This window comes from Dasypus novemcinctus, chromosome 3 (genome assembly GCF_030445035.2).
Source record: "Dasypus novemcinctus isolate mDasNov1 chromosome 3, mDasNov1.1.hap2, whole genome shotgun sequence".
NCBI classification, from domain to species: Eukaryota; Metazoa; Chordata; class Mammalia; order Cingulata; family Dasypodidae; genus Dasypus; species Dasypus novemcinctus.
This window is the reverse complement of record NC_080675.1, coordinates 37,898,341-37,925,313: the sequence shown is the minus strand read 5'-3', so window position 1 is coordinate 37,925,313 and position 26,973 is coordinate 37,898,341. Positions and strand designations below refer to the sequence as shown.

The following is a 26,973-nucleotide window of genomic DNA, read 5'->3' as shown; positions in this document are numbered from 1 at the left end:
TTCTTGCTCATATTGAATGTGTTAGTGCTTTTCAACAATTCTTCGTTGCCTTCAGTCAAAATCTCAGATGTGAACCTCAATTATTTCTAGGTCTCTCTACTAAATACCATAAAATGTCAGCCAGGTTGCTTTCTTGATGACAAGGTCTGTTGGGTTCTGAGTCAGACTCTGCTTAGGGATTGGAAAAAGAACTTGCCAGATTCGTTCATCAGGAGAGGAAATGGCCCTGAGGTGGGATATTTTACTACTGTACCCCCCCATCCCCGGTCTGCGCGCGCTTCTCCCGGGCGCCTGCAGCAGGCGCCCGCGACGGCCGAGGTACTGTGCGCACCCGCGGGGAGCAGACAGAAGGGGCGGAGGGAAAGGAGAGGCGGAGCTGAAGGGGGCGCGGCTTCCTCCCGGACCCAGCCGGGCGCTGGGCCTCCAACGCGGGGCCCAGAGCTGGCGGCCGGCGGGGGTCGCGGCGGCGCTGGCGCTGGCGGGCCACGGGCGGCGGCGGCGGCCTGGCCCTGGCTCCGTGTGTTAGGAGACAAGATGGCGGCGGCGCTCTGGAGGCCGGTCTCCTCCTCTTTTTCGCTTTCCTCCTCCCCGCTACTCGCCGCCTCCTCCTCGGTCTCCTCCTCCTCGTTCGCCGCCTCCTCCTCTTGCCGCAGTACTAGCGACCGCCGAAGCGCTGACCCGCTCTCCCCGAGCTCCGAAGGGGGATAGACCCGGCAGCTGCAGGCTCCGGCGACCGAGGCAGAGCTGGGGCCGGGGCGGGGACGGCGGCGGCGGCGGAGGCGCCGCCGGGTGGGGATGGGGTCGCAGACGCTGCAAATCCTCCGGCAGGGGGTGTGGGCCGCACTCAGCGGGGGTTGGTACTACGACCCGCACCAGGCCACCTTCGTGAACGCGCTGCACCTCTACCTGTGGCTCTTTCTGCTCGGCCTGCCCTTCACCCTCTACATGGTGAGTGTGGGGGCGGGGAGGAGGGTGGCTCCTTCCCCACTTCTTGCTGCCAGAGAAGCGCCTGGTTTCCAGCGTCCCTGGCCCCGGGCTAGGGTTGCGCCTTCTTCCCCTTTCCGGAGAGCGCACCCCACGATTCTGCGCCCGGGTCCCTTCGGGGATCGAAGCCCCAGTCGGTCTCCATGCCCCCTCCCCCACCTCTACTCCCCACTCTTCTCTCTCGGGCTTCCCCTACTTCAGTGATGAAATGAGAAGAGAATCAGAAACAGTCCCCCCCACCCCCGACCCCTCCCCACCCGGTTTACTGATAAATAGCAGATTCGTTAGCGCCTTCTTTGGGGGTCCTTTACCTGTAGCCACTCCAGCCTTTTTACCCGACTAGGTAAATCCCTACTGGGATTACCTGCCCGCCCCCTCCCCCTTTTTTTTCCTCCTTTCAGGGACGCCGCATTTATCCTTAGCACCCTTGCTTATTATTATTTGCGCTATTCCTCCAGCGCTTGGGTAACCCTTGGGCACTCCCTTTGCCCGGGGGCGGTTCTAATCCGCGTGCGGGAAGCCACCCTCCACCGCGCCTCTAATCCGCGTGCGGAGCCCTGGGAGCGGGGAAGGATGTCCGCTGCTGGGTTTGGAATGTAATGTGGATCGGCCGGGTTCTTACTCTTCTAGGTGGTCTTGCCTCCCCACATCCTTGTTTTGCTTACTACTAGTTCTTTTCTCTTAGCTCCCTGGTCAGTGGCTGCTGTTTCCAGGCCAGTTTTGCGGAGGGAGGGAGAAGGGGGATACGTGGGAATCTGGCTGGCATTTATGCAAATTTGTTTCGGATGGTTCCAGGCCTTTTACTGATAAGAAAAAGGAAAGTATTGCCTGTTGCTGAATTCAGTAAGATCTGCTTTTCTGAATAGCCTGTTTTAAAGCTATCGTTTCACTGAAACTTGGAAGCACTTTTTTTTTAAGGTACAAGAGGTTAGGGTGGGGCATGGGGAAATAATGTGAAGAGAGATGATACATAAACTTCAGTTAAATTTTTAACGGTACTGGAAGGGAGGAAGGGATGTATGTTAAAACCTCCTCGCCCCACTTCTTTTTTTTTTTTTTTAATAATTCCTTTGAGTATATTTTTTAATATATTTTTCTAACTTTGTTGTTCTTCATGGAACTAGGGTGCTAGGGTAAGGGTACTGGGTTGGAAAATCCGGGAATATGACTATACGAAGTGCCTAAAGTGAGGACACCAAATTCTTCTCTAAGTGAAGCTCAGTTTCACTAATGGGAAAAGTGCCTCCTTGGGGGAAAGATGTGCTAAATTTCACATTCTCAGAAAGATTTTAATTTTCATTGTCATTGTTTTGAAGGGACTTACTGTTTGAGGGTTTTTTTAAAAAAAAGTTTTAAAAAATGCTAATGACTTATGGCTTATTTTTTTTTTAGAGAACTTGTTCAGTCTTGCCCCATTCTGAAAATGTGTGGTGAAGTGATAATTTTCATCTTGTTTTGGCCTGGGGAGTTCTGTTTGCACTACTCTGCCTTCCACAGTTTGGCATTATTCATGAACAGGTTAATTACTTTGGGTGTAAGAATACTCAAGCTGTCACTGAGTTTTCATAGCATATTTCTCTTATAGCCAAGAGAATGGGCAATTTAAAACTGAAACTGATTCTTTAGATGTGAGGATTAGTTGTGTGGCAGTATAAGGTTTCTCTGTTAGCCCCTGCAATTAACAGTGATCATAGTTAAGTCTGTAATTAACAAACATTACTAAAGGAGATTTAGAATAAATAGAAACCAATACAATGAATTCACCTGCTTCATATTGGGATTTTATTCTCTTAAATTCAATTCTGAAATAAATGTTTGAGTGTCTAGTATATACCAGACACTTTGCTAGGTTCTGGGTAAAAAGCATTTCTTCTCTTTCAAATCTCAGTTGATGGCATCTCCACTGGTCCCTAACCATGGAGCTCTCCTTTAATGCTTCTCTTCCTCTCTCCACATCCTGTCTATCAGCAGATCCTTTGGATTCTATCTTCAAAACCTAACTAGCAGAGTGACTCACCCTGCAGCACGGCCGGCAGTCCATGCCTCAGACTTACTTTCTTCGTTTTCGTTTCTTAATCCCTTACCTACCCTAAAAAACAAAAACAACAATAACAACAACAACAACAAAAAACCCCACCTGACTCTCATCCACCTGCTTATCATTGCCTTCGTCATCATCATGATCATCACTCCCTTGGTTCCAAGCCACCATTCTCTGTCTCCTGAATTATTGCAGTATTCTAAATGAGGTTCACTGCTTCCGTTCTTTACTCTATCCTCTAAACAGAAGTTGGAGTGAGTCTTTTAAAACATGTTAGATAATGTCACTTATAGCAGCTTAGAACCGCCCTCCCATGTGACTCTATTCCACCTACTCTACGCACACATCCCCTTCTTGCCATTCTCCCACATAAGTCTGTTCCTGTCTCAAGGTCTTTGCACTTGATCTTCCCCTCCAGATATCTTTGTGGGTTGTTTGATTTATTTCAAGTTTCTCTTATATGCTGTGCAAGGCCTTTGTGGACACCCTATATAAAACAGCAACTTTGCTAACTTCTTAGTTCTCCCTCTTCCCCCACCTGAAAGTGTGGGATAATAAATGTGTGTTGTTTTAGGCCACTGAAAGTTTGTGGTAATTTGTCCTTTAATATACTCTCCAAACTCACATAGGCATCAAAACCTAAGCCCTGAGATGTCCAAGACCTCCTGCCTCAAGGGCAGCTACAGAACTAGTTTATAAGAGCACCATTCTGGTTTTCACTTGCCTCTCTTTTGAGCCCATAGGAATTTCCCTTATTTTGTTTAGCAATTAGCTGTGCATTTACAAAAGTCTTTTTTAAATTTCTTTTTTTAGTTAATTATTATTTAATTTTTAACAAACAACACCCTCCACCATCTCCCCTTACTCCTTTCTAATCTCTTTTCTATCTCTGTGAATTTGTTCTTTGTAGTCATCTCTTAAAAGTGATATATGACTATTCTTTTGTATCTTATTGCACTGAGCATAATGTTTTCAAGTTTCTGCCATGTTGTAGCAATTCTGATAATTTCATTATTTCTTATGGTCAAATAATATTCCATTGTGTGTATATACCACATTTTATTTATCCATTCTTTTGTTGATGGACACTTCGGTTGTTTACAGTTTTTGGCTATTGGGAGTAATGCTCTTATAAATGTTGGTGTACAAGTATCTGTTTGCCACCCTTTTTTCACTCTTTGGATATTTACTGAGAACAACTCTCTTTTTAAAATACCACATATCACTAGTTGATATCTATTTACTTGTTTAATTTCTTATCACACTAAATCATAAGCTCTAAGAGTAAAGATTTTATTTTGACCACTGCTGTATTGTGAGGGTCCATATCAGTGCCAAGTACAAAGTAAGTACTCACATATTAAATGAAGATTAGCAGTGAACAAATCACAGCTTCTGCCTTCAAGGAACTTAAAGTCTAACCTGGAGATAATGAAAATTACAAGTATTAGAACTATTATGAAAGAGTAGGTATAGAGTGACCCAAGATTGATCCTAGCATAGAAGGGGGCAGCAAAGAGGATTTGTAAACATTTCAGAAAACATTCTAGTACTACTGTATTAAGTTGGATACTTAGAAGTATTTACTTAAAGGAAAATCCATCATGTATTAAAATAAAATATTAGATAGCCGTAGGTTTTTATTTGTATGTTCTTCCAATAATAACAAGTGATAAAGACTTTTTGAGTATGTATATATAGTCTTTATCCCAAACTTTGTGTTTTACTGATGAGGATTTTTGAGCCTTAGCAGTTTGTGACTTGTTTTGTGACCACAGACAGCAGAACTGGGATTTACCCAGAGCTTTTTGAAGCCAAACTCACTGTACAGGATACTTTTTTTTTTTTTCCCCAGAAGCTTAAGTCTGTAAGGAGTTTCTGTGAGTCTTAGGACTATTTGAGTAAGACTTGCTGTCTACTGGTAACTTTTGTGGATGCTTCAAAAGGTGGAGTTTATGGTTTCTCAGGAATGCAATTACAAGGCTTTTAAGAAGTGAAAATCAAGAAGTACTTTTTCCTTCTTAGCTGTTATTATCCTTTCTTTTTCCTTTATGGCACTTAACCCATTTTATTTTGTTATAATTATTTTTGTACATGACATGTCACAGATGGTAAGCTTTGAGAGGTGGGCAGCATTTTCATATGGTGGAAAGCAGACTGGAATTGGCATTATCTTGATTTTTGAGTCTTGGCTGTTATTGATTATGTGTTCTTTGGGCAAGAATCTTCATCTTTCCGAACCTTGATTTACTCATTTGTGACATACTTCATGGGTATTTTGTAAGAAAATATTTATGAAATAGAAGATATTATTCCCCTAGAGTGGTCTTTGGAAGAATGACAGATTAGAGAAGTATTTCTTCTATAATGTTGTATGTCTGGAGAAGGTTGGATAGTTCTGGATTTATTAAGTCAAACCATTATATCAAGATATTGTTTAACATTGTTTTCTTCTGTAAAGATTTATATCCCTAGGTGATGAAATATAACATTAAAATCTGTGTACATAAGTGGTCTTAAATTCTGGTGGACACCAGAGTCACTTGAACATGTTAAAAATGTGCGTATGCCCATTCTGATTTGAAAGACCTGGAGTGTCGCCCATTACGTTGTTATTTTATGAGAACTCCAAGTTAGTTTAAGGAATTTAATCACTATGCCCCTAATTCCCAGCCCCTTACTTATGTACCTACATCTATATCCTCTTGGCTATCTCATAAGCATCTCAAAGGTATTATGTCTGAATTCACTCTTGACTTCCTGCTAACTGCTCCTCCCACTCAACTTCTCACTTAATAGCACCATCTTGTATATAGTGGCTAAAACCATCTCCTTCTTCCTTGCCCTATGAGCAAATCTTACTGATTTCACTATCAAAAAGTCGCAAACCTCCTTTACACTTTCTACTCTGTCATTTTTTTCTCTGCACTGCCACCTTAGCCTCCTTATTTGTCTTCTGCTTCTATTCTTGCCCCTTTACAACTTTCTCCATATAATAAAAGATATAAATCCTGTTCATATCACTCCTCCTTTGTAATATCCTTTAATGATTTTTTTTTTGCACTCCTAGCAAGGCCTCAGTTTGTGCAGTTTTCCCATTGTGCTGCAGTCACACTGGCCTTTTCTGCTACTTGTAGCTACTGAGCTTCTTACTCCTGTGGGGCCTTTGCACATGCTGTGTCTTCTGCAGGGTACCCTTGCCTCCTGATCTTTGCAAAACTGGCTGATGATTTTTCTTTAGGACTGGACTTAAATGTCATGTCCTCAGAGAGACCTGTCATGATAACCATAAACATCTGTCATTTCATCCTGTAAATTTCTTCCATAGCACTTATCACAAACATATTTGTTTGTTTGTTTGTTTACTTGTTTGCTGTCTGTAACATTCCCTTCCTCCCCCAGTCACTTTCAAGAGCAGGGACCCTGTCTGATTTACTCAGCAGTGTATATCCATCGTCTCCTCTTGTCCTTGGCTCATATTAAGCTCTGAATAAATGCCTTTTAAATGTATTTTTATTGTGAATTTTTATAACATATTTTAAATTGTATATGACCCTTCTTTAGACTTAATGACTTACCTAGGGTGAGGGGACAACTATGGTAGGCTCTATTATATGGTAGAGTCAGATCTTCCCTGGGGGTTAGATTCAGTGTCATTGTGAAAGACAAATCAAATAGAGAACTACTGAAAAATCAAATATAGAATGACTCTTGAAAAACCCTTTAAAGTTTGAATATAGGGAAGCGGACTTTGCCCAGTGGTTAGGGCTTCCATCTACCTCATGGGAGGTCCAAGGTTCAAATCCCGGGTCTCCTTGACCCATGTGGAGCTGGCCCATGTGCAGCGCTGATGCATGCAAGGAGTGCCGTGCCACGCAGGGGTGTCCCTGTGTAGGGGAGCCCCATGCGCAAGGAGCGCGCCCTGTAAGGAGAGCCTCCCAGCGTGAAAGAAAGTTCAGCCTGCCCAGGAATGGCACCACACACACACAGAGCTGACGCAACAAGATGATGCAACAAAAAGGAACACAGATTCCCCTGCCACTGACAACAACAGAAGCGGACAAAGAAGAACATGCAGCAAATAGACACAGAAAACAGACAAGTGGGGTAAGGGAAGGATAGAGAAATTAAAAAACAAAAAAAACAAACAAAAGTTTGAATATACAACTTTGTACAGTTATTCATATATGTGCATAATATATGCAGTGATATATAGTTTATTACTCCATGGAGAGTGTATTCAGAAACTAAATTATTCAAGTAAAATTTATGAAAGTTTCAACTTTTCCTTCCTGGTTACCTTCATTATCATTATTTTTTTTTTTAATTTTAGGAGGTAGGGGGTATTGAACCCAGGACCTCATTCAACCACTGAGCTATATCTGTTCCCCAGTGAGAGCTGGGGTTGTTTTTGTTTGTTTGTTTGTTTTAGGAGGTACCAGGGATAGAACCGGGGACCTCATACATGAGAAGCAGGTGCTGAACCACTTGAGTTAACATCTGCTCCCCTATTATAATGATTTTTCTCATCTACAAAATGATAAATCCTTTCTTAATGAAGACTTCTCTGAGTCCCTCAAGTTATTTTCTTTCTTAAAGATGTAAAAATATTTTAAAGATTAACATAAATGAAATTTAGTTAAGATGACTAAAACAGGAATTTTCATATTTAAAAATTAATATTTCTTAAAAGTTTTAATTAAGCTAGAAGAGTTATTGTATTATAAATTAGCAGTTAAACATATGGTCCTTTAGTATTAAGAGTATGTTATGTGTCCTTTAGGAAAGGTTTTATGAATAGTTGACCTAAATATCTTGTGCCTTTTCTTACCAGTGTTATGAAAATTATGGAAATGAACCTAGTTATTTCCATAATTGGCTATGGCACATATATAGCTCTCCTTTCACTGTAATATCACCTATAATAGATTTCGGATGCACCATCCAAAGATGGTTTTTACAAATGAAGTTTCTAAGAAAGTAGCCATATTTGTTGACTTATAGAGAAGCTAATGAATCTACAAAAATGCTAATTGATTCCTAAAATGTTTTGTGTCCTCTGTTAGATATAGATGGGATGTTTTCTGTCACTTCAGAAGTCACTCTAAGTCTTAAACTTTTCTCTTTCTTTTCCAGGCTTTGAATAGACAGATTTAACCAGGCAGTTTGCTCTCTAGCTGACTTTACTGAAAGTTAGAATTTCCTAGCATTTTATTATAAGAATTTTCAGACATACAGAAAAGTTGAAAGAATTGTACATACCACCTGAATTCTACAATTAGCATTTTTCTGCATTTGTTTCACTACATAGCTCTATCTATGCATCCCTCTGTCCATCAGTCCATCCTTTTTTACGGGGATGCCTATCAAAGACATCAGTACAGGTCACCCCTGAACATATCAGCATGTATATCATTAACTAATGTTCTAAAAGGTACAAATCCCAAGTGAACTTTTTGATGAGTTTTGATAAATGTATGCACCTGTGAGGTACAAACCCTTATGTTGGAGAACACGAGCATCACCTCAGAAAGTTCCCACTTGACCCTCCAAAGTGATCCTCCCTCCATTTTGATTTTTTCCTCATCACATATTACTAGTTTATCCTGTTCTAGCACTTCATATAAATGGAATCATGTAAGATATACTTGATTATATAAAAAACTCAGCATTTTTGTGAGATTCATCTCTTGTATCAGTAGCTTGTTCCTTTGCATTGCTGAATAATATTCCTGTGTATGAATATGCTGTAGTTTGTTCATCTTTATCTATTATCTCTCCCTGTCTGTTTGCTTATCGTTTGCGCTGCTTTTCTGCTTATTGTTTTTGCTCATTGTCTGCTTGTTATCTGTTTACTTCCCCCCCCACTCCCCTTTAGGGAGGCACAGAAACCAAACCTGGAGCTCCCATGTGGGAGGCGGGCACTGAACTCTTTGAGCCACATCCACTCACTGCTTGTTTGTTTTTGCTCATTTTCTGCTTATTGTTTTTGTTTGATGTCTGTTTGTTGTTTGTCTTCTTTAGGAGGCACCGGAAGAACCCAGGACCTCCCATGTGGGAGGTAGGCACTCAACTGCTTGAGCTACATCACCCGCTCCCCTTTATCTATTATCCTATAGATGAAGATTTAGGTTGTTTCTAGTTTTTGGCTGTTATGTTTTAAGGTGCCACCCCAGCATTAGGGTAGGTTTTATCAGAACTCAAATTAGAAAACTTTACTGAATAGCAAAAACCTTTTTTATTGCCATCATAAGACCATGTTTTAATTTGAAATAATTATAATTGTATACTTCATCCTTATGTTTCAATTTTTGTACTTTAGTATTAAGATTTTTCTCTGTTTTGTCTATGCAGTAGAATCTTTTTGTTTAATTTATACATATTTATTTGGCTAAATCATAAGTTATAGGTAAGTGAAAAGAAAAAAATAAAAACCATCTGTAATCCCATCACCCAGACTGTTAAACATTTTAGTAACCAGAATTATCTGAGCTTATTAGTACATGTCATACTTCTTAAAATGGGGTCTAGCATGCTGATTATTTTGAAGCCTCCTATTTTCACGTGACTATAAATTGTGAATGTTTCCATATGAGAAAAAAAGAAAGTGACATTTTTTTTATCTCTGTAGTAGTCCAGAGTATGGATATGTTATGGTGTGTTTAATCAGTTTCCTGTTATTGGCTATGTAGGTTGTTTCCAGTTTTTAGCTGTTTAGAAAACATTAGGGTGAATATTTTTGGAGTTAGATCTTTGTACTAGTCTTTAGTATAAATTCCTAGGGGTAGACTTGTTGGATTTCCTTTGATAAATAATCATTTATTTTTCAAGCGTAGAGTGAATCTTTATATTGAGAATTGAGAGTATGAATGGGAGAAGTAGAAATTGATAGATAATAATGCAAGGTTCCTGAGGAGAGAAAATAGGATTGTGGTGCTGAGAGCATAGTAGCAAGGGCTCAACCACTGAGTTGTAAACAGTTACTACTAAAAGTTAAGTTGATTGTTTTATGATTTTTGTGTTCTCCATGAGGTACGCAGTTAAGTGTTTCCTGTTGAGAATGAAAGGTTATGTGAGGAGGATATTCAAGATTTGAGGAGGATCCCAGAATTGTGAAATGCTTTTGTTATTTTTGGAGTATGGGAAACTGACTAGTAAGGAATCCAGACTGCTGGACATTTTTGACAGTACTTTTGAGGAGGACATGAGTTCAGAGTGTTGGAGAGGAATATTAATGAGAGAAATTTGGAATGAAATTTGGAAATTACCAGCATGTAGAGGATAATCCAAGCCATGGAGCAAATAACTTCTGAGGAGATAGGCATAACTCATTAAAAAGAAAATGGCCTTGGATAAATTCTAAAGGCCCAATAGCATTTAAAAATCAGCAAAGGAGACAAGAAAATCAAGAGAGGAACCTGTTACAGAAGCCAAGGGAAGAGAGTATTTTGAAAAGAAGAGAATGGTTAAAAATGTCAAATTGCCCTCCATAATGGTAGCACTAATTTAAATTCCCATCAGTAGTATGGAGAGTACTTGTCTTTCTTAACTCAGTGGAATGTTGTGTAAGACCATTTTGGTAATATTTTGTTTCTGATAATAGGCAGAATTTCTCTTAAAGTACTTAATAATTCAAACTTCTCTTAATTTAAGTAAATTTACTGCATTAACATATATAACAACTTTGATCCAATTTTATACTGTTGTCTGTACCCAGATCATTTTCACAGCAGGCAACTGATAAACAAGTAAAGACATTTCTTTGAGAGGGGATTGATTGCTTCCTTTTGTTATTTAATCTGAGTTAAAGCAAATGGTTTTCCTGTGTCTCAGTGTCTGGTAGGAGAGGGCAAGAATTATCTGCTTGGTGGTAGGACACCTGAGACTTCTGGGAGTAACTGGAAATAGTAGGGACTGATGGTTGGAAAAAGAGACGATTTTAACATGTATTCTGTGCATTTTCTAACTGTTGACTTCTTTGAGATATATGTAGGTGAATTTTACCAGATCACAGTGAAATAGGTAGCTATTGATTCTAATTTCTGTGGTTCCTCTGCCAGCCCCCCAAAAGGTGATTTGATACTTTCTTTGATAGAATTGTAAAACAGTTCAGACATTATTTCTCTTCCTTTCTGTCATCTGCAACTGAGAGTTGCAACTTTTAAAACTTACACCATTGGTCAAGTAAGTCTCTGTTGCTTTGTTATGATAAGAAAGAAAAGAAAACCTAAGAGCCATTTCCTTTTGAGGTTTTGCAGAGGGAAAAAATTCCTGCTCTTCTGAGGTTTGTACAAACCAAGCAGAACCTTAAGTGCTAACTGCTCCGAGCATAGGCAGGAAGATTAGTCACAAGTTAGAGCAGCTTGAATCATGCAGCTAGCTGTTTTCCTTTTCTTATTCCTCCCTTACTCCATGAGTGTTGTCTAGACATAAACTAAACAGATGCAACCCTAGCCTGTAAAAAAACTTTATTTTTACAGAAGTACTGCAAAGTTAGTATAGAGAGTTCTCTTATAGCCATCCAGCTTCCAGCTCCTTCTAATATTAACATTTTAACAACATAACTGTGGTATGCTTATCAAAATTAAGAAATTAACATTGATACAGAACTACTATCTAAACTGCAGACTTTACTTGGCTTTTACCAGTTTCCTTTTAGTGTTCTTTTTCTTTTCCAGGACCCAGTCCAGGATACCATGTTGCATCTAGTTTTATGTTCTTTAATATGTTTTTCTCAAACCATATTCCCTTAGCATTCTGGGGTTCCATTCTTTGAAGAATTATGTAATTTAAAACGATTTATTAAATGTATTTTATAAGCAAAATTAGTAAAAAGGTTTTATGCCTGTGTGAGAGAGACATTTTAGATAGTCAGAAGAGAATATTTTGAATAATTTTTTGTATTGGGCATTGGCCAGGCACCTAAATTAGGCTATTTTAAGATTAAGAAATTTCACATATAAAGAATTATATAAATTAAGTAATTCTAAAGGTGAAAAAGACTTTAGATCTCATTAATGGCAGAATGGACACTAGGCAGTCTCTTGGCTTCCTGTATAATGCTGTTTTTCCTAATTTATAAATTAGAAGGGATGATGCAAGTGAGTATACAGTCATATTACCAGCTAGAATATGATTAATCCCATAAGTGTCATAAAGTGTTCAGGGATTGGAAGGATGCATTTATTTCCTCGAAGGCTTTGTGCAGAGGGTAACTTATTCATTCAAAACATTCATTGTGTGCAGAGCGCTGTGTTAGATCTTATGGTAGCATCCCTCTAAGGTTTGTGTTGGAACACAGTTGTCTCACCAGGCCAAAGTATCTTTGTTCTGGAGAAAGGCTTGTTTATTAAAAGAATATATGTTCTTTCACATGATTTAAAAAAAAATTTTTTTTAAAGGTTTATTTTTTATTTATTTCTCTCCTCTTCCCTCCTCCACCCCCCCTTCCCCCCCCCCCCCAGTTTCTGCTCTCTGTGTCCATTCGCTGTGTGTTCTTCTGTGACTGTTTTTGTCCTTAGCAGCACTGGAAGCTGGAAGTCTGTGTTTCTTTTTGTTGCGTCATCTTGTTGTGTCAGCTCTCCGTGTGTGTGGCGCCATTCCTGGGCAGGCTGCACTTTCTTTTGCGCTTGGTGGCTCTCCTTACCGGGTACATTCCTTGTGCATGGGGCTCCCCTACGCGGGGGGCACCTCTGCGTGGCAGGGCACTCCTTGCGTGCATCAGCGCTGTGCATGGGCCAGCTCATCACACAGGTCAGGAGGCCCTGGGTTTGAACCTTGGACCTCACATGTGGTAGGCAGAAGCCCTATCTGTTGGGCCAAATCCTCTTCCCCACGTGATGTTTTTCTGTTATCAATTATATATCCAACATGATAAATATTTTTACAATGAAAAAAAAATTAATTCTCAATATTATTTATGTCCATAATATTACTGTTCTTGGTAAGTTTCTGGAATGGTTAAACAAAAACAAACAGTTAAGAAAAATCAAACCAATTATCATTTATACTTGGCAATCTCTTGTTTTATTTCTGTCATAATACATATTACAGATGATATCCACAAGCTTCATAGTATCCATGATGAAATCCAAATGAATTTTGCAGCAAAGTAGAGTTTTGGGCATTTTAGCAGTGAAATCTTCAATTTAAGAATATTTTGTGAGTATAAATATGCCTAATCTACAAATATACTGTTTATTAAAAATCTTTCTTTAGTCCCTTATAACAGCAATATTAAAATTTCAGTATGTGCTATTGAAGAATAAGCTTATATTGACCTTTTCCAGTTTCTTAATATGAAGATTTTCAAATGAACAGAAAGTTGAAATCATAGTACATGATCACCTGTATCTCCTTCACTTAGGTTCAACAATTAGGAACTTTTTTTTAAACATACTTGCTTCAGCTATATGCATATATCTCTCGTACATATGACACTTAACTGAAAGTTTGTTAGAGACATCATGACCTTTTACCCCTACATGTTTCAGGCTGCATATCCATATTTATAACAGCTGATCACATTGAAGATAATTATAGATTCTCTAATATTCAATTTCCCCAGTTATCTCAAAAATATCATTTATAACCAAAATCCAGTTAAGTTTTGTACATTTTCCCCCTTCCAACTGATGTTTAATCTAGAGCAATTATAGAATGTTTTGTGATATATTATGGATTTGTCTGGTTTTGGTGTCATTTCATTTTCTTTTCCCTGCAGTTCCTATGACCATAAACCTTCTGTTATGATCAAAATCTATAGTTTCTAGAATTCATAAATTTTAACATGATTAGTGTTATACTGCAAATTTTCCTTTCATTGTTACTTGGCCTTTGACTTAGTAAACTTTTTTTTAAGATTTATTTATTTATTTATTTCCCCTCCCCCGCCTTCCCACCCCAGTTGTCTGTTCTCTGTGTCTATTTGCTGATGTCTGCTGCTGTTGTTGTCAGTGGCACGGGAATCTGTGTTTTCTTTTATTGCGCCATCTCATGTCAGCTCTCCGTGTGTGCGGCACCGTTCCTGGGCAGGCTGCACATTCTTTCGCGCTGGGCGGCTCTCCTTACGGGGCACACTCCTTGCTCGTGGGGCTCCCCTACGTGGGGGACACCCCGGCGTGACATGGCACTCCTTGCGCGCATCAGCACTGGCATGGGCCTGCTCCACACGGGTCAAGGAGGCCGGGGGTTTGAACCGTGGACCTCCCATGTGGTAGACGGGCCAAGTCCACCGCCAGTAATCTTTTATCATTACTGACAAATGAACATCATTTTTGTTCCCATCATTAGGCAGTGTCAGAGTTACTCAAAACCTTCAATATCTCTTTTGGTTTTCTTCCTTTTTAAAGATGTATCTATAGTAAAATTTAAAAAAATCAAAGTTAGTGTAAAATCACAAAGGTTATCATATAGGTCTTCAAACTCCTCTAGGCTTTAACATGGCTTTCAGCCAACTAAAACTTAACTTTTATTTGGTTGCTAGTGGGGGTGAAGAGAATTAAAATTCTCAATGAGATAGTTTCAAACTACATGCACCCCACTTCCTGCCCGTTTCAAGTCCCCATTCAGCTCTCTTCCTTCTTCTATAGCAAAATGCATATCACAGCACAAGTTAAGAGTGATGCTTGTAATACAGAGATAACCTTCGATCTCTTTCCTTTTATTTAAAGGAAGTTATTCACTAGTTTTAGAAGATTATTAGGAATTCTTTTTCTGTTCCTTCCTGGTGTGTGTCATGATATTCCACTTGAGAATCACTGGCCTCTCTCACATGACACAGCCTTCTACATAAGTGATATATGGGACAGAGCTATACTTACCTTTTTTCTTAAAAACAAAACTAAAAAATTATAATTAGCTTGGCTGGCAGTGTCCCATTCTGTTCTACCCTAATAAATCAGTATCTGGGGAAGACCCTAGGCTCATACATTTTAAAAAACAACCCGGTGCCACCTCCCCAAAATAAACCAATAAAAAAAGCCAGTAGGCAATACTGATAACCACCTCAAGTTAACAATTCCTATGGGAGGTCTTTGTCATTGTATAGTCTGAAAACACTGTATTGTTTCCTGCTTAGGTTGCTGGTTTAACAAAAGCTTACTTTGTTCAGTTTATTCTTTCCATGCGGTTTGTAGGATAGATTTTGTGGTAATGATAATGATAACACTTAGATAAGTGTTTTTTACTCAGTATAATGTATTCTTTAAACATCTCACTCTCTCTAGTTAGAAAAACCTTTATTAGGTTTCTATCATGAAAATACTACTTGTAGAAAATGTTCTAGACAGAATTTAAGTATATATGTCCAAAATATAGAAGTTCTATGTTTCTTCTCTATCCTCTCTACTCGATCAGTGTCTTAATCCTCAGAATGGCTGCTAATTTTTGATATTGTATACATACAAACATATATATCTGTATATAAAATACTCATATATGCTTTTGTATATGCAGGATGTGTGCACATACTTTAAATAGTTAAATGGGATTATGTTCTGTTGTAGGTTCCATTGAAGTACATGTAGCTCTTTCTTTGTATCATTTGTATGGTTGTATTTATAACATGTATTTACCTGTTGGTGGGCTTTTAGTTGTTACCTTTTCTGTCTGCCACTTTCATCAACAGCTGTGGTGAACACGTGTATGTAAGATTTTGCCTCTAGAGATTTGTAACATAAGTTCTTAGGAAGGAAATTGCTAGGTCAACTGGCATGCACAAAAATTTTACTAGATACTGCTAAACTACAATACAAAAATAAGTCCTACCAATTTATATTCTCAGCATTGTAGGAAAGAACTGGTTTCCCTTTGCTCTCACCAGACCTTTTCCAGCATGATAGTGTAAAATAGCATGTTGTTTTAATTTGTTTGCTTAATTATGAGTTCCTGGAGTACCTTCAGATATTAGGCATGTTTTATCTCTTCTCTTTTAACTGCCTTTCGTGTACTTTTTTGAAAGTTGTGTTGTCTTTCCAAGCAATTTGTGAAAGCTCTTTGTATTTAAAAAAATTAGCTCTTTGTTATATATTAATTTTTTCCCCTTACTTTGTCTTTTAACTTTGTGATAGAGTTTTTGAGACTATAATTAAATCTCTAGTTGTCAGATTTAAGTATTCTTCATGCTGTCCTTGAGGTTTATAAAAAAAAAGCATGCTTTTTTCTAATGCTTTCTAAATTTAGTAAAAATTTGCATTGTTAAATTAAAAAAACAAAAGCAGACTCTAAAAGGCACACAGTAAAAAGTTTCCTTTCTATCCTTGTCCACTCTCCTCCCAGTTTCCACTACGTCTTACAAGAAACCACTATGTGAATAATTTCTGATGAATCCCACCAATGTCTTTGTGTGTACAGATGAAAATTCAAATATATTTGAAATATTTGTTTCCCCTCCCCCACCATACCACTCTATATATTGTTGGTTACCCCACACACTTAATATATCTAGATTATCTATCCATTGGTGCCTCAAGGGCTTCTTCAAGTTTTTTCTGTTTCTTTTTTTTATTAGTTGCATAGCATTCCATTGTGTAAAAATATTGATTCATTTAACCTGTTCTCTGTTGATGGACATTTGTTTGCAGTCTTTTGCTAACACAAACCATACTGCAATAAATAACTTTGTACAGATACCATCTCACATGTGTCTAGGTATATTTATAAGATAAATTCTTATAAGTGGGATTGCTTTGTTAAAAGCTAAATGCTTTTGTAATTTTAAAATATACTGCTATAATGCCCTCTAAAGGGGTATTTCACTTTGCATATCTACAAGGAATGTATGGGTGCCTGTTTCTCTGTGACCTTACATAGTTTTGCTAATTTCGTAGGTGACATATAGAGTGGTTTTAATTTGCATTTCTCCTATCTTGAGTGAGGTTGAGCTCACTAGATTGCTTGTATTTTTCTTATTTTGATATCTAGGAACTTTGTATATATTTAGGAAATTAGTCCTTTGTATATATTTAGGAAATTAGTCCTTAATTGCAAAGTTATAGTAGCTTTATAGTTTAGCCCATCTCGAATTCTGGAACTTACTTTGCTATAAGGAATGTGTGAGGATCTGGTTAGTTTAGGTTTTTTTTTTTGACAGGCAGTTGACACAATCAACCCAATTTATTAAATAATCCCAGCTTTTCTTCAGTAGTTTAAATATCACCTGTTTCATTATCTAAATTTCCACTGGGACATTTTGGTTTTTCTGTTCTAATTGATCTGTCTAATCTTGCATAAATACCATATTTTTTACAGACAAGATATATCTCCTTCATAATAGTTTTACCTTGTTATTCTTTTCATTATTTATTTGGCTATTCTTGCATGTTTATTCCTCCATTTTGTGAATTTTCTGAGGGTTATCGATTTTTTAAAAAAATTGAAATAGCATTGAATTTGTGGATTTCTTTGGGGAAGGTGAGGTTTGACATCTTTATATATTGACACAAAGTGATTTCTTCATTTATTATTTATTCAGGTCTTCTTTTATAGCTCTCAGACCTAAAACTTTTTAAGGTTTTCTTCATGTTGACCTTGCACACTTCCCCTAAGGGTTATTCTGAGATTTTAGTTTCTACTCTTTCATTATGTTTTCTAATTGGTTATTGCTTGTATATAAGAAAACTATTGATTTTTAAAATAAATTTTTAACTTAAAAAATTTTTAAATAGGTTTATTTAAAAGTTGAAAAGATAATACAGAAAAATCCCATATATCTTGCACCCAGTTTACCCTATTATAGCACCTTACAACATTTTGCACAACTAATGAACCAATTTTGAGACATAATTTTAAAGTCTATAATTTATTCAGATTTCTTTAGTTTTTATATAATCTCCTTTTTGTGTTCAAGGATACTATTCAGAACTATTATTTTTAATTTATTAATTTTGCAACCAATTGTCTTAATAATTAGCCCATTCTTTCTAGTAATTTTTCTGTTGGTTTTAAAAGGAATTTTAGATGTGCAGTTATATCTCTCAGGTAACCATTTGGCTTCCAATATTTATACCTTTTTCTCTTATGTAATTGCTTTGCATAGTACTGTATACAATTATATTAATTAATGCTCAAAATATGGGCATTTCCCCAAATTAAATAGAAATTCTAGTGTTTAACCCTTAAGCATACTGTACTAGATTTTTGTTTGAAATGTTTCTTTTTTTCTTAATCGTGTTACCCATCTATTCATTTTCCAGTTATTCAGTATTAGGCTAAAATTTACTTCTGTATATTCTGAGGTCCTTAATATCATTTACCTCACCTTCTTCCCTATTCCTCTTCATCCTTTGGTTCTTCTGATGATGTCTATTAAGAGATTTTGTTTGTTTGTCTTAGTCTTGTTACTACATTGCTTAAACATTAAAAGCTATCAAATATTTATTGTGCTTTTGTATACTCGTGCATCATCTGCTGTCAAGTTTTCTTATTTAAACTTCACCATAGTCCTGTGAAATGAAGATGCTGTTGTTATCTCCATTTAATAGAAACTCCCAGAGGTTAAATCACCACTGGCTTAGGATTACACACATCACCTCTACCATTTCTTCCTTTGGACCTTAGGACCACCATCACTACAGTCACTTCCGTCATCTTCCTCCAAATGGCCATGCAAGAAGCTTTTTTTCTAATTAATCTGCTTTTGAAATCCCACCAGTGATTGATTTGAGATTAACAAGTGTCCAATGATTCATTCTAATATGTGTTCAGAATCTCAAACTCTCAGAGCTTCCTTCCCATCACCATCTAATTATATCCTTAAACTTACCTCCCTTTCTTGACCAGCATATTATGTGAATATAGTGGATGCCTATTATAAAGCACAGTGTTCTCCCAGGGATTTAGTTACAGTGCTCCTGTATACTTCAAGTGAAAGCATTTGTCTCACTCATCATTTTGGAAATGACAAGCATTAGAAATGGACTTTAATGTCCTTTCACTTACTGGTTTATTATGGGGTTCTTTTCCTGCTGTCTTTGTTTCAAATGTTTGTCCTTAGTATATTCCTTTGGTAAGTTCTAACTCTTACAGTTTTGTGATATCTTTTATTTCTGTTCCCTTCTTGTCATTCTCACCACCATTACATCTGCTACTTCACTCCAGCTTTGGAGATGTAGGATTTATATTTATAATCTGTTTACATCCTGTCCATTCTAGTTTATTCTGAACATCATCTGGAACTGAAGTCCTTATGACTATGTGAATAGCAGCAATAGACGTAATTGCTGCTACTTAGCTGCTTGCTTCAAGGGCCAGAAACTTTATATGGGGGAATTTTAATCCTACCTTCAGACAGTGGTGCTACTGCCTTCCAGTGGGTAGAGGCCATGGATGCTGCGAAGCGTTCTACAGTGCACAGGAAAGAATTACTGTCCCAAAATGTCAACAGTGCTGAGGTTGAGAAACCTTGCCCAAGAATATGCATTTTCAGTGGGTACATATTGCCCCCACTGTGGAGGGGTGAAAGTTGGTTTGGGTGGGGGAGGGTGAAAAAAACCTTATTCTTCTTATTCTTTTTATGCCTAAAGTACTGATATACTTACTTATAATATATCTGGTATTAAAATTTCATAGGTGGTGTGATTAAGGTAAAAATGTCTGAAAAGTTTCCTTAGGAGAACAATAATGAAAAAAAAAATAAGGTTGAGAAACTGCCTTCAAGGGAAACTGTATAGGATAGGAGTTAAAAATTCAGGTTCTGGAATTAGACTGTGTGAAAAAGAATTCTGATTCTATCATTTACCAGCTGTGGGCGAATGACATCATAGGCTCAGTTTTCTCATTTTTGAAGAAAGTAGTACTTCAAAGAATTGTTGTAGCACTTAGCAAAACACTAAATTAGTCATTCTCCTAAAAAGCTCAAGAAGAGAAAAGATCTTGTTTTATTGCTGCATTACATTCTTTAGAAGAGTATCTGGGATTTAATAGGTATTCAGTAAATGGCGTGCCAAATGAATGAAGCTCATGCACTGAGTTAAGTGCGTCAAAGTTGCCTTTATGGAAAATGAGGAAATGGTTTAGTAAGGCATGCTATGCTGTACTTCATTCTTTTGTTCTATTAGTCACCTCTTGTGTTTACCTCATCTTACTAGTGTGTAATATGTTGTCTAATTTTAGCACTTTCTTTTAAAGGAAAAATGGGCTTGTATAGTATGCAGTGCTGTCTTTCTGTTCCCAGCAAACTGAGTGAGCCTCAGGGTAAATGTGGTGGAAATGATGTATGGGTTCTGGTAATATTGGTATGAGAAATAAGTTTCTTTTAATTTGTAACTCTTACTGATTTTCATTCTTGTGTTAGGATCTCAACTTGCACTTTATCCCATGGAATTTTAGTGAAACATGGAGTATAATTAAATAACAACTTTTTAATTGACCTTTTCATCATTTAATTACTATATCAAAAATTCCTTTTAATAGTAGGTACTTTGTTATAGTTTGCTCTTTTATTGATTATATGTTAAATTGCAGATTGAATTTTCTAAGAATGATCAGGGACTTCTCTTTAACAACACTATGCCTTTTAAAATTAAGTAATATTAGGAAAATAAGTGATAATTCATTAAGTCTTTTGTGTTAATACAGTTTTTTTTTTTTTTTTTTTTGGTTGGTTGTTTGTTTTTTGAGGTAGTGGGGGTCAGAGATTGAACCCAGGACTTCATATGTGGGAGGCTGGCCCTCAACTGCTGGAGCCACATCCACTCCCCCAGAAACAGTTTTTATTTATTTGTTATTACAGACTCCACCCCTTCCCCCTCTTTCCCCATGCCCTTTCCTCTGTTAACCTCTAATCTGCTTTCCTTCTCTGTGAATTTACTAAAATAGTTTCTCATAAACCTGATTTTTATGTGTATACTAGTTAGCCAAAGGGGTGCTGATGCAAAATACCAGAAATTGGTTGTTTTTTATAAAGGGTATTTATTTGGGGTAGGAGCTTACAGATACCAGGCCATAGGCATAAATTACTTCCCTCACCAAAGTCTGTTTTCACATGTTGGAGCAAGATGGCTGCCGACATCTGCAAGGGTTCAGGTTTCCTGGGTTGCTCCCTTCCAGGGTCTTGCTTCTGTCTGGGTTCAAGGTTCCTTTCTTCCCAGGGCTTGCTTCTTCCTGGGCTCAGGGTTCTTCTCTTCCCGGGGCTGGCTTCTCTTTCCTCTGTGAGCTTACTTCCTGGGGCTCTGGTTTAAGGCTTTAGCATCAAAACTCCAACATCAAAAACCCGTCAACTCTATCCTTTGCCATGTCTTTTATCTGTGACCCTAATGTCGTGGCCCAGTCAAAGCCCTAATCATAACTCAATTATGCCCAGGTACAGACCAGATCACAAACATAATCCAGTGTCTGTTTTTGGAATTCATAACCATATCAAACTGTTGCAATGTGTATTACATTTTATTTAAAAATAGTTATTTTTACTGGATTCTTATAATTTGACTTCCTTTGACTTAATTTTGTTATTGAATTAAATTATTTTGATTTTTAAGTCTTAAATTCAGCTATTGTATTTATTCTGTGCTTCTGTAGTGAACTAACTACATCTATATGGGTATAGTTAATAAATGCAAGACAAATACCACTATTTTATATGTGTTTGCCGAAGGTAAACCCATTGAATATACCCCGAACTGGGATTTTCTGAGATATAATAAAAAGATAATGACCTAGCTGCTTCTTATAACTTATAAGATAATAACTTAGCTTCTTTAGAATTGCAATGTTGTGTTTGACAGAGCTTGTTAATGAATCCTTAGCCTCACTGACTGTGATTCCTGAAAAATTATTTCAATAGAATATGTCAGAAACAAATGGTATAAAGAAATAGGTCAGGGTATTTAGGTTAGACTTAATGAGGTGCTCATATTTAGAAATTCAGTTTTTGTCATTTTGCTCAGATTTACCTAGACTTATTAAATTCATAGAAGTATGATTTTACACTAAAATGGCAAGTTACTAATTATAAAAGAAAATATGAACCAAGATCATTCTTAGCACAGAGCACTTGGCCTTCTTCCAGATGGTTAGGTTTACTCAGAAACCCTTATATAAATAAAAACATTGTTGCCTCTCAAGTTACATTCTTATGTAATAATTCCGAATTTATTTTGGAAATTTTAACATTTTAACTATGATGACATTGACTTTGACCAAAATTTATAGATTCCTGAAAGTTGTTTTTTTTTTTTTTTGGCTTGCTGAGAAATGGGGTTTCCCTATAAAAAATATAGAATTATCCAATTCTATCAATATACATCCTCACTTTTATTTGAGTGTTTCCTCCCTTATTTTTCATGCTTGTGCCCTGTCTTATATGTTTTGAGCTGTCCATCTCTAGTGCCTAGTACTGTGAATGACTTGTAATAGACTCAGTTAAATTTTTTTTTTTAAGATTTATTTATTTATTTAATTTCCCCCCCTCCCCCGGTTGTCTGTTCTCTGTGTCTATTTGCTGCGTCTTGTTTCTTTGTCCGCTTCTGTTGTCGTCAGCGGGACGGGAAGTGTGGGCGGCACCATTCCTGGGCAGGCTGCACTTTTCTTTGGCGCTGGGCGGCTCTCCTTATGGGTGCACTCCTTGTGCGTGGGGCTCCCCTATGCCGGGGACACCCCTGAGTAGCGCGACACTCCTTGCCCGCATCAGCACTGCGCATGGGCCAGCTCCACATAAATTGCATATTTCTGTATTACTTTGGTCCCTTTTCAGCTGGGTGATATGACATAAATTTTGGATATTACCTTCCTAAAAAAAAGCATTCTGTTGTAACTAAAGATGTAAATACAGATATATCTAATGGAGATACATAAATATAAAATGTAAATGTAAACAGATAAGATAGTATTTAGTATTTTTAATGATTCTATTTTTATATTATATATTTTAATGATACTTATGCAGATAAAATTCAGACTTCTGAAGGCCTATAGGTAGGCTTAGGTTCCTATAGTTAATTTTAAAAGCAGTTGCCTTTGAGGAAAATATATTCTAAGTTTGTCACAGAGGTTCTCAACTGGCCCTTGAGAACCAATTTAACCTGTTCTGTAGTTGGATTTATAGAATATTGTAGGTTTTGCTCTTTTCTGTGTGAAAGTCTGTATTAATCTCAGCATTTGAAGTACCTTTCTCTTTTTCCTCTGTAGTGCCATCCTCTGAAAAGATAGATTTGTCTTTTCCTTAACCCTTGAAGGAGACTTTGGCAAGAGGGCTTGAATCCCTAGAGCCGTGACTATTGAGATGAGGGCCTCTTCTAAGTCCTTTAAGTGCAACCTGCATGTGAAAACTTGTAGGGCTTAGAAAACATTCATTTTATTTCTGATCTAACCTCTCCCCTCATCACTAATTAATAGTCACTTCCTAGAATTTATGGACAATATTTGGTTACTAAATCCTTCTTCCTCCTTTCCCCCAACATTCTCTCCATCTGCCAAAAATGAACTGTGGGGCAGATATGGAACTGAATTCTGCACATTGTAGGAATTAGTTTATCCATTTACCTTTTTGGGAATAAGCCCAAAGGGATTTGCCACAAGGATGAAAAGAGGTGTGCACTCAGCTTCAGGTGCACTACTAGAAAAGCTAGAACCCGGGCACATTGGCAATCTTAGTGGAGCTTTAAAAAAATAGTCCTTAATTCTTTGTTCCGTTGGCCACTTTAATCCAGTAAAAAAGACATAAAACTAATTGATTTTGGGGCAGACAATGGAAGGAAGCAGCACTCTGTATTTTTACAACTGTTTAGTTTTTCTCCTCCTGAAAATATATTAAGAAAAATTAGTCCAGATAACTGTTGATGGATAGAACTTACAATTTAGGACAGGGTTAGTATCTGTGGTATTTTCCTGCCTAGGGTATAAGGTATATTGCTTCCAAACTTTGCTAATTTTCATTTTTATTTGTCAGATATATTTTTTATTATTTAATTTTTGCTCCTTTTTCTGCAAGAGGTTAGCAGAGAAGACAAATTTAAGGCTAAGAAAAACTTAAGTTCAGTTTTTCTCCCAATATGTCAATGATTGTTTCTATCACAATGCACTAGAAGATACCATTTTATATTTTGGTAGTTTCCAGCATTCAAAGATTCCAAACCACATGAGGAGAGAAGCATAGACTTAAAAAGAATAATCTGAAGGAACCTACTATTTTCTACTTGAAACAAAACTGTTCTTCAGCTTTTTCTAATAGCTGGAGAATGAACTGTATTATAACTAAGGTAGCAAGAATGGCCTCAGCAGAGTGACAGTTGTGTATATTAATTATAAATTTATAGCTAAACATTTTGAAAGAAGACATTAATTTAAAGAGTTGTATTTTCTTTAAGTTTTTGGAGAAACAGGACTGTTTGGTTATTTTCATTGAAAGGTTGACCTAATTTTTCCTTTGCTTTCTATTGTTCTGTTAAAGTTAATCTACTTTTTCTTTTAGCAATACTAGGTACAATCTTTGTTTCTATTTTAAAATTTTATTTTATTGCACTGACAGGCCCTTTACCCCTAGTCCATAGTCAGTTGTCTGTTTTACAACTTTGTCAAACTGTGACATAAGGCCAGTGAAGTTTTCATCGTTTTCCTGGTGATTTCTGTGGAAATCAATTGACTTTTCCAAGAATAATCCCCAACAAATATTTTCTGGTGTAAACTGATAAATTTTCTCACTGTAGAAGACACCAAAAATAGAGGCAATATTCAAAACTATACCTTCTTGTGGAGAATATGTATGCTATATACTTTTGCCAAAAAGCTTATAAAACCGCTTTTCAGAATTTATAGTTATTTTTCTTGAAGAGCAAGGAGGATGAGCTATTGTCAGAATTTTGTTATTTATTTTTTATTTATTCCCCCACCGCCCCCGGTCCCCTTATTGTCTGCTCTCTGTGTCCATTTGCTCTGTGTTCTTCTGTGTCTGCTTGTTTTCTCATTAGGCAGTCCCAGGAACTGATCCTGGGACCTTCCAGAGTAGGAGAGAGGTGATTACCCTCTTGTGCCACCTCAACTTCCTGTTCTGCTACGTCTTATTTTCTCTCCTCTGTGTCTCTTGTTGCATCATCTTGCTGTGCCAGCTTTCTGCTTCGGCTGGCACTCCTGCGAGGGGCAGCTTTCCCATGCTGGGCGGCATTCCCACACAGGGTGGCACTTCCACGCGGGGTGGCATTCCCCATGTGGACTGGCACTCCGTGTGGGCCAGCTCGCCATGTGGGCCAGCTTGCCCTCACCAGGAGGCCCTGGGCATCGAACCCTGGACCTCCTGTATGGTAGACGGGAACCCAGTTGGTTGAGCTACATCCATTTCCCAGAAATTTGTTATTAAATGACACTGTTTAGTGTGACTTGATTTCAGTGGTGTATATGGTGGAAAACAATTACTGGCCTATGTTTGCTAACAGCTACTTTGTTTCACAGTTAGATGAAATTGGTGATAAGAAGTGCTTGATGGCCTTTTATTTGGTTTATTGGTTAGTTAGAGAATCCAAGAGTTTTTTTTTTTTTTTAAGATTTGTTTATTTATTTATTTCTGTCTCCTTCTCCCCCCACCCCCCCAGTTGTCTGCTCTCTGTGTCCATTTGTTGTGTGTTCTTCTGTGACTGCTTCTATCCTTATCAGTGGCACCGGAAATCTGCGTTTTCTTTTTGTTGTGTCATCTTGTGTCAGCTCTCCCTGTGTGTGGCACCATTCTTGGGCAGACTGCACTTTCTTTCGCGCTGGGCGGCTCTCCTTACGGGGTGCACTCCTTGCGCGTGGGGCTCCCCTACACGAGGGACACCCCTGCGTGGCAGGGCACTCCTTGTGCGTATCAGCACTGTGCATGGGCCAGCGCCACACGGGTCAAGGAGGCCAGGGATTTGAACCACAGACCTCCCATGTGGTAGGCGGACACCCTATCCATTGGGTCAAGTTTACCTAGAGTTTTTCATTTAGAGCGCATGTGTGCTGGTTTGAGTTGTTAGGGGACCCCAGAAAATTATGTTTTTAAGTTAACCTATTCTATGTGTGTGAGGCCATTGTATGTGGGTCCTTTGTTTTGAGTCGGTTAAAGGACTTTTTAGTTAGATTTCTTCAGTTAAGGGTCTTGGGTTAGGTCGCTGGACCCAGGGTGGGTCCTCCTAATCCTTTTACTGGAGTCTTTATATAATAAACTCTTGACTGAAAGCAGAGACAGAGAGAAAGTACTCTAAGTGTTTAGAGTACTTTGTGTGAGAGAGGACTCCAGGATCATCTAGAGCTGCAGAAAGAGAAACTCTGAGGAAGCTGAGAGAGAGGCCAGAGACTGAAATCAGCAGAGCAGCCTGAAGCTGAAGAGACATGGCCTGGGGGGACAAGCCGTGTGTGCATGATCACCCGCAAGTAAGCTTGGAGAGAAAGTGAGCCTGGAGGAGAAGGCAGAGACTGGAGCCATTTTGCCTTGCCATGTGACAGGAGTCCAGGATTGCCTACTGCCTACCTTTGGTGAGACAGCATCTGTAATGCCTTGATTTGAACATATTCACAGCCTGGGAGCTGTACAATTTAAACCTAATAAATTCCCATTATAAAAGCCAATCCATTTCTGGAATTTTTGCACTGGCAGTCTGTGGCAAGCTAACACAACAGGCCAGGAAGTTAAACCTGTGTAGTTTTTGTATGGCCTGTGAGCTAAGCATGGTTTTATGTTTTTTATGGTTAAAAAAAATAAAAATATTTTGTGACATGGAAATTATATGAAACTCACATCTCAGTGTCCATAAATGAATTTTTATTGGAGCACAACAACTTCCTTGTTTATATAAATAGTTTCTTGCTGTTTTCACATTTTAGCAGCAGAGTTGAGTAGTTGCAACAGACTATATTGTCCACAAACTGTGAAATATTTACTGTAAAAATTTGCTGACCAGTGATTTAGAGGCAGTTAGATGTTGTGGTTAAGAGCAAGGACTCAGGAGCTCAATTGCTCCTCAGTATCTCTTAATCTCTTTCTACCTAAGTTTTTCCAT

At 38.0% G+C, this 26,973-nt stretch overlaps 1 protein-coding gene across 6 annotated transcripts in view; it reads left to right on the top strand.

The window, feature by feature from the left end:
- Positions 1-443: 443 nt before the first annotated feature.
- The window catches only part of PCNX1 (pecanex 1), a 171,693-nt gene continuing 145,163 nt past the window's right edge, over positions 444-26,973 (top strand). For 4 of the 6 annotated variants that reach the window (XM_058293181.2, XM_058293178.2, XM_058293179.2 and 1 more), the window contains exon 1: positions 650-948. In XM_058293181.2, coding sequence (XP_058149164.1) covers positions 796-948 — 153 coding nt within the window. In that variant the 5' untranslated portion in view covers positions 650-795. Of the gene's footprint in view, positions 949-26,973 lie in introns of all 6 variants that reach the window. The other 2 variants (XM_058293180.2, XM_071213836.1) reach the window with 2 other exon arrangements.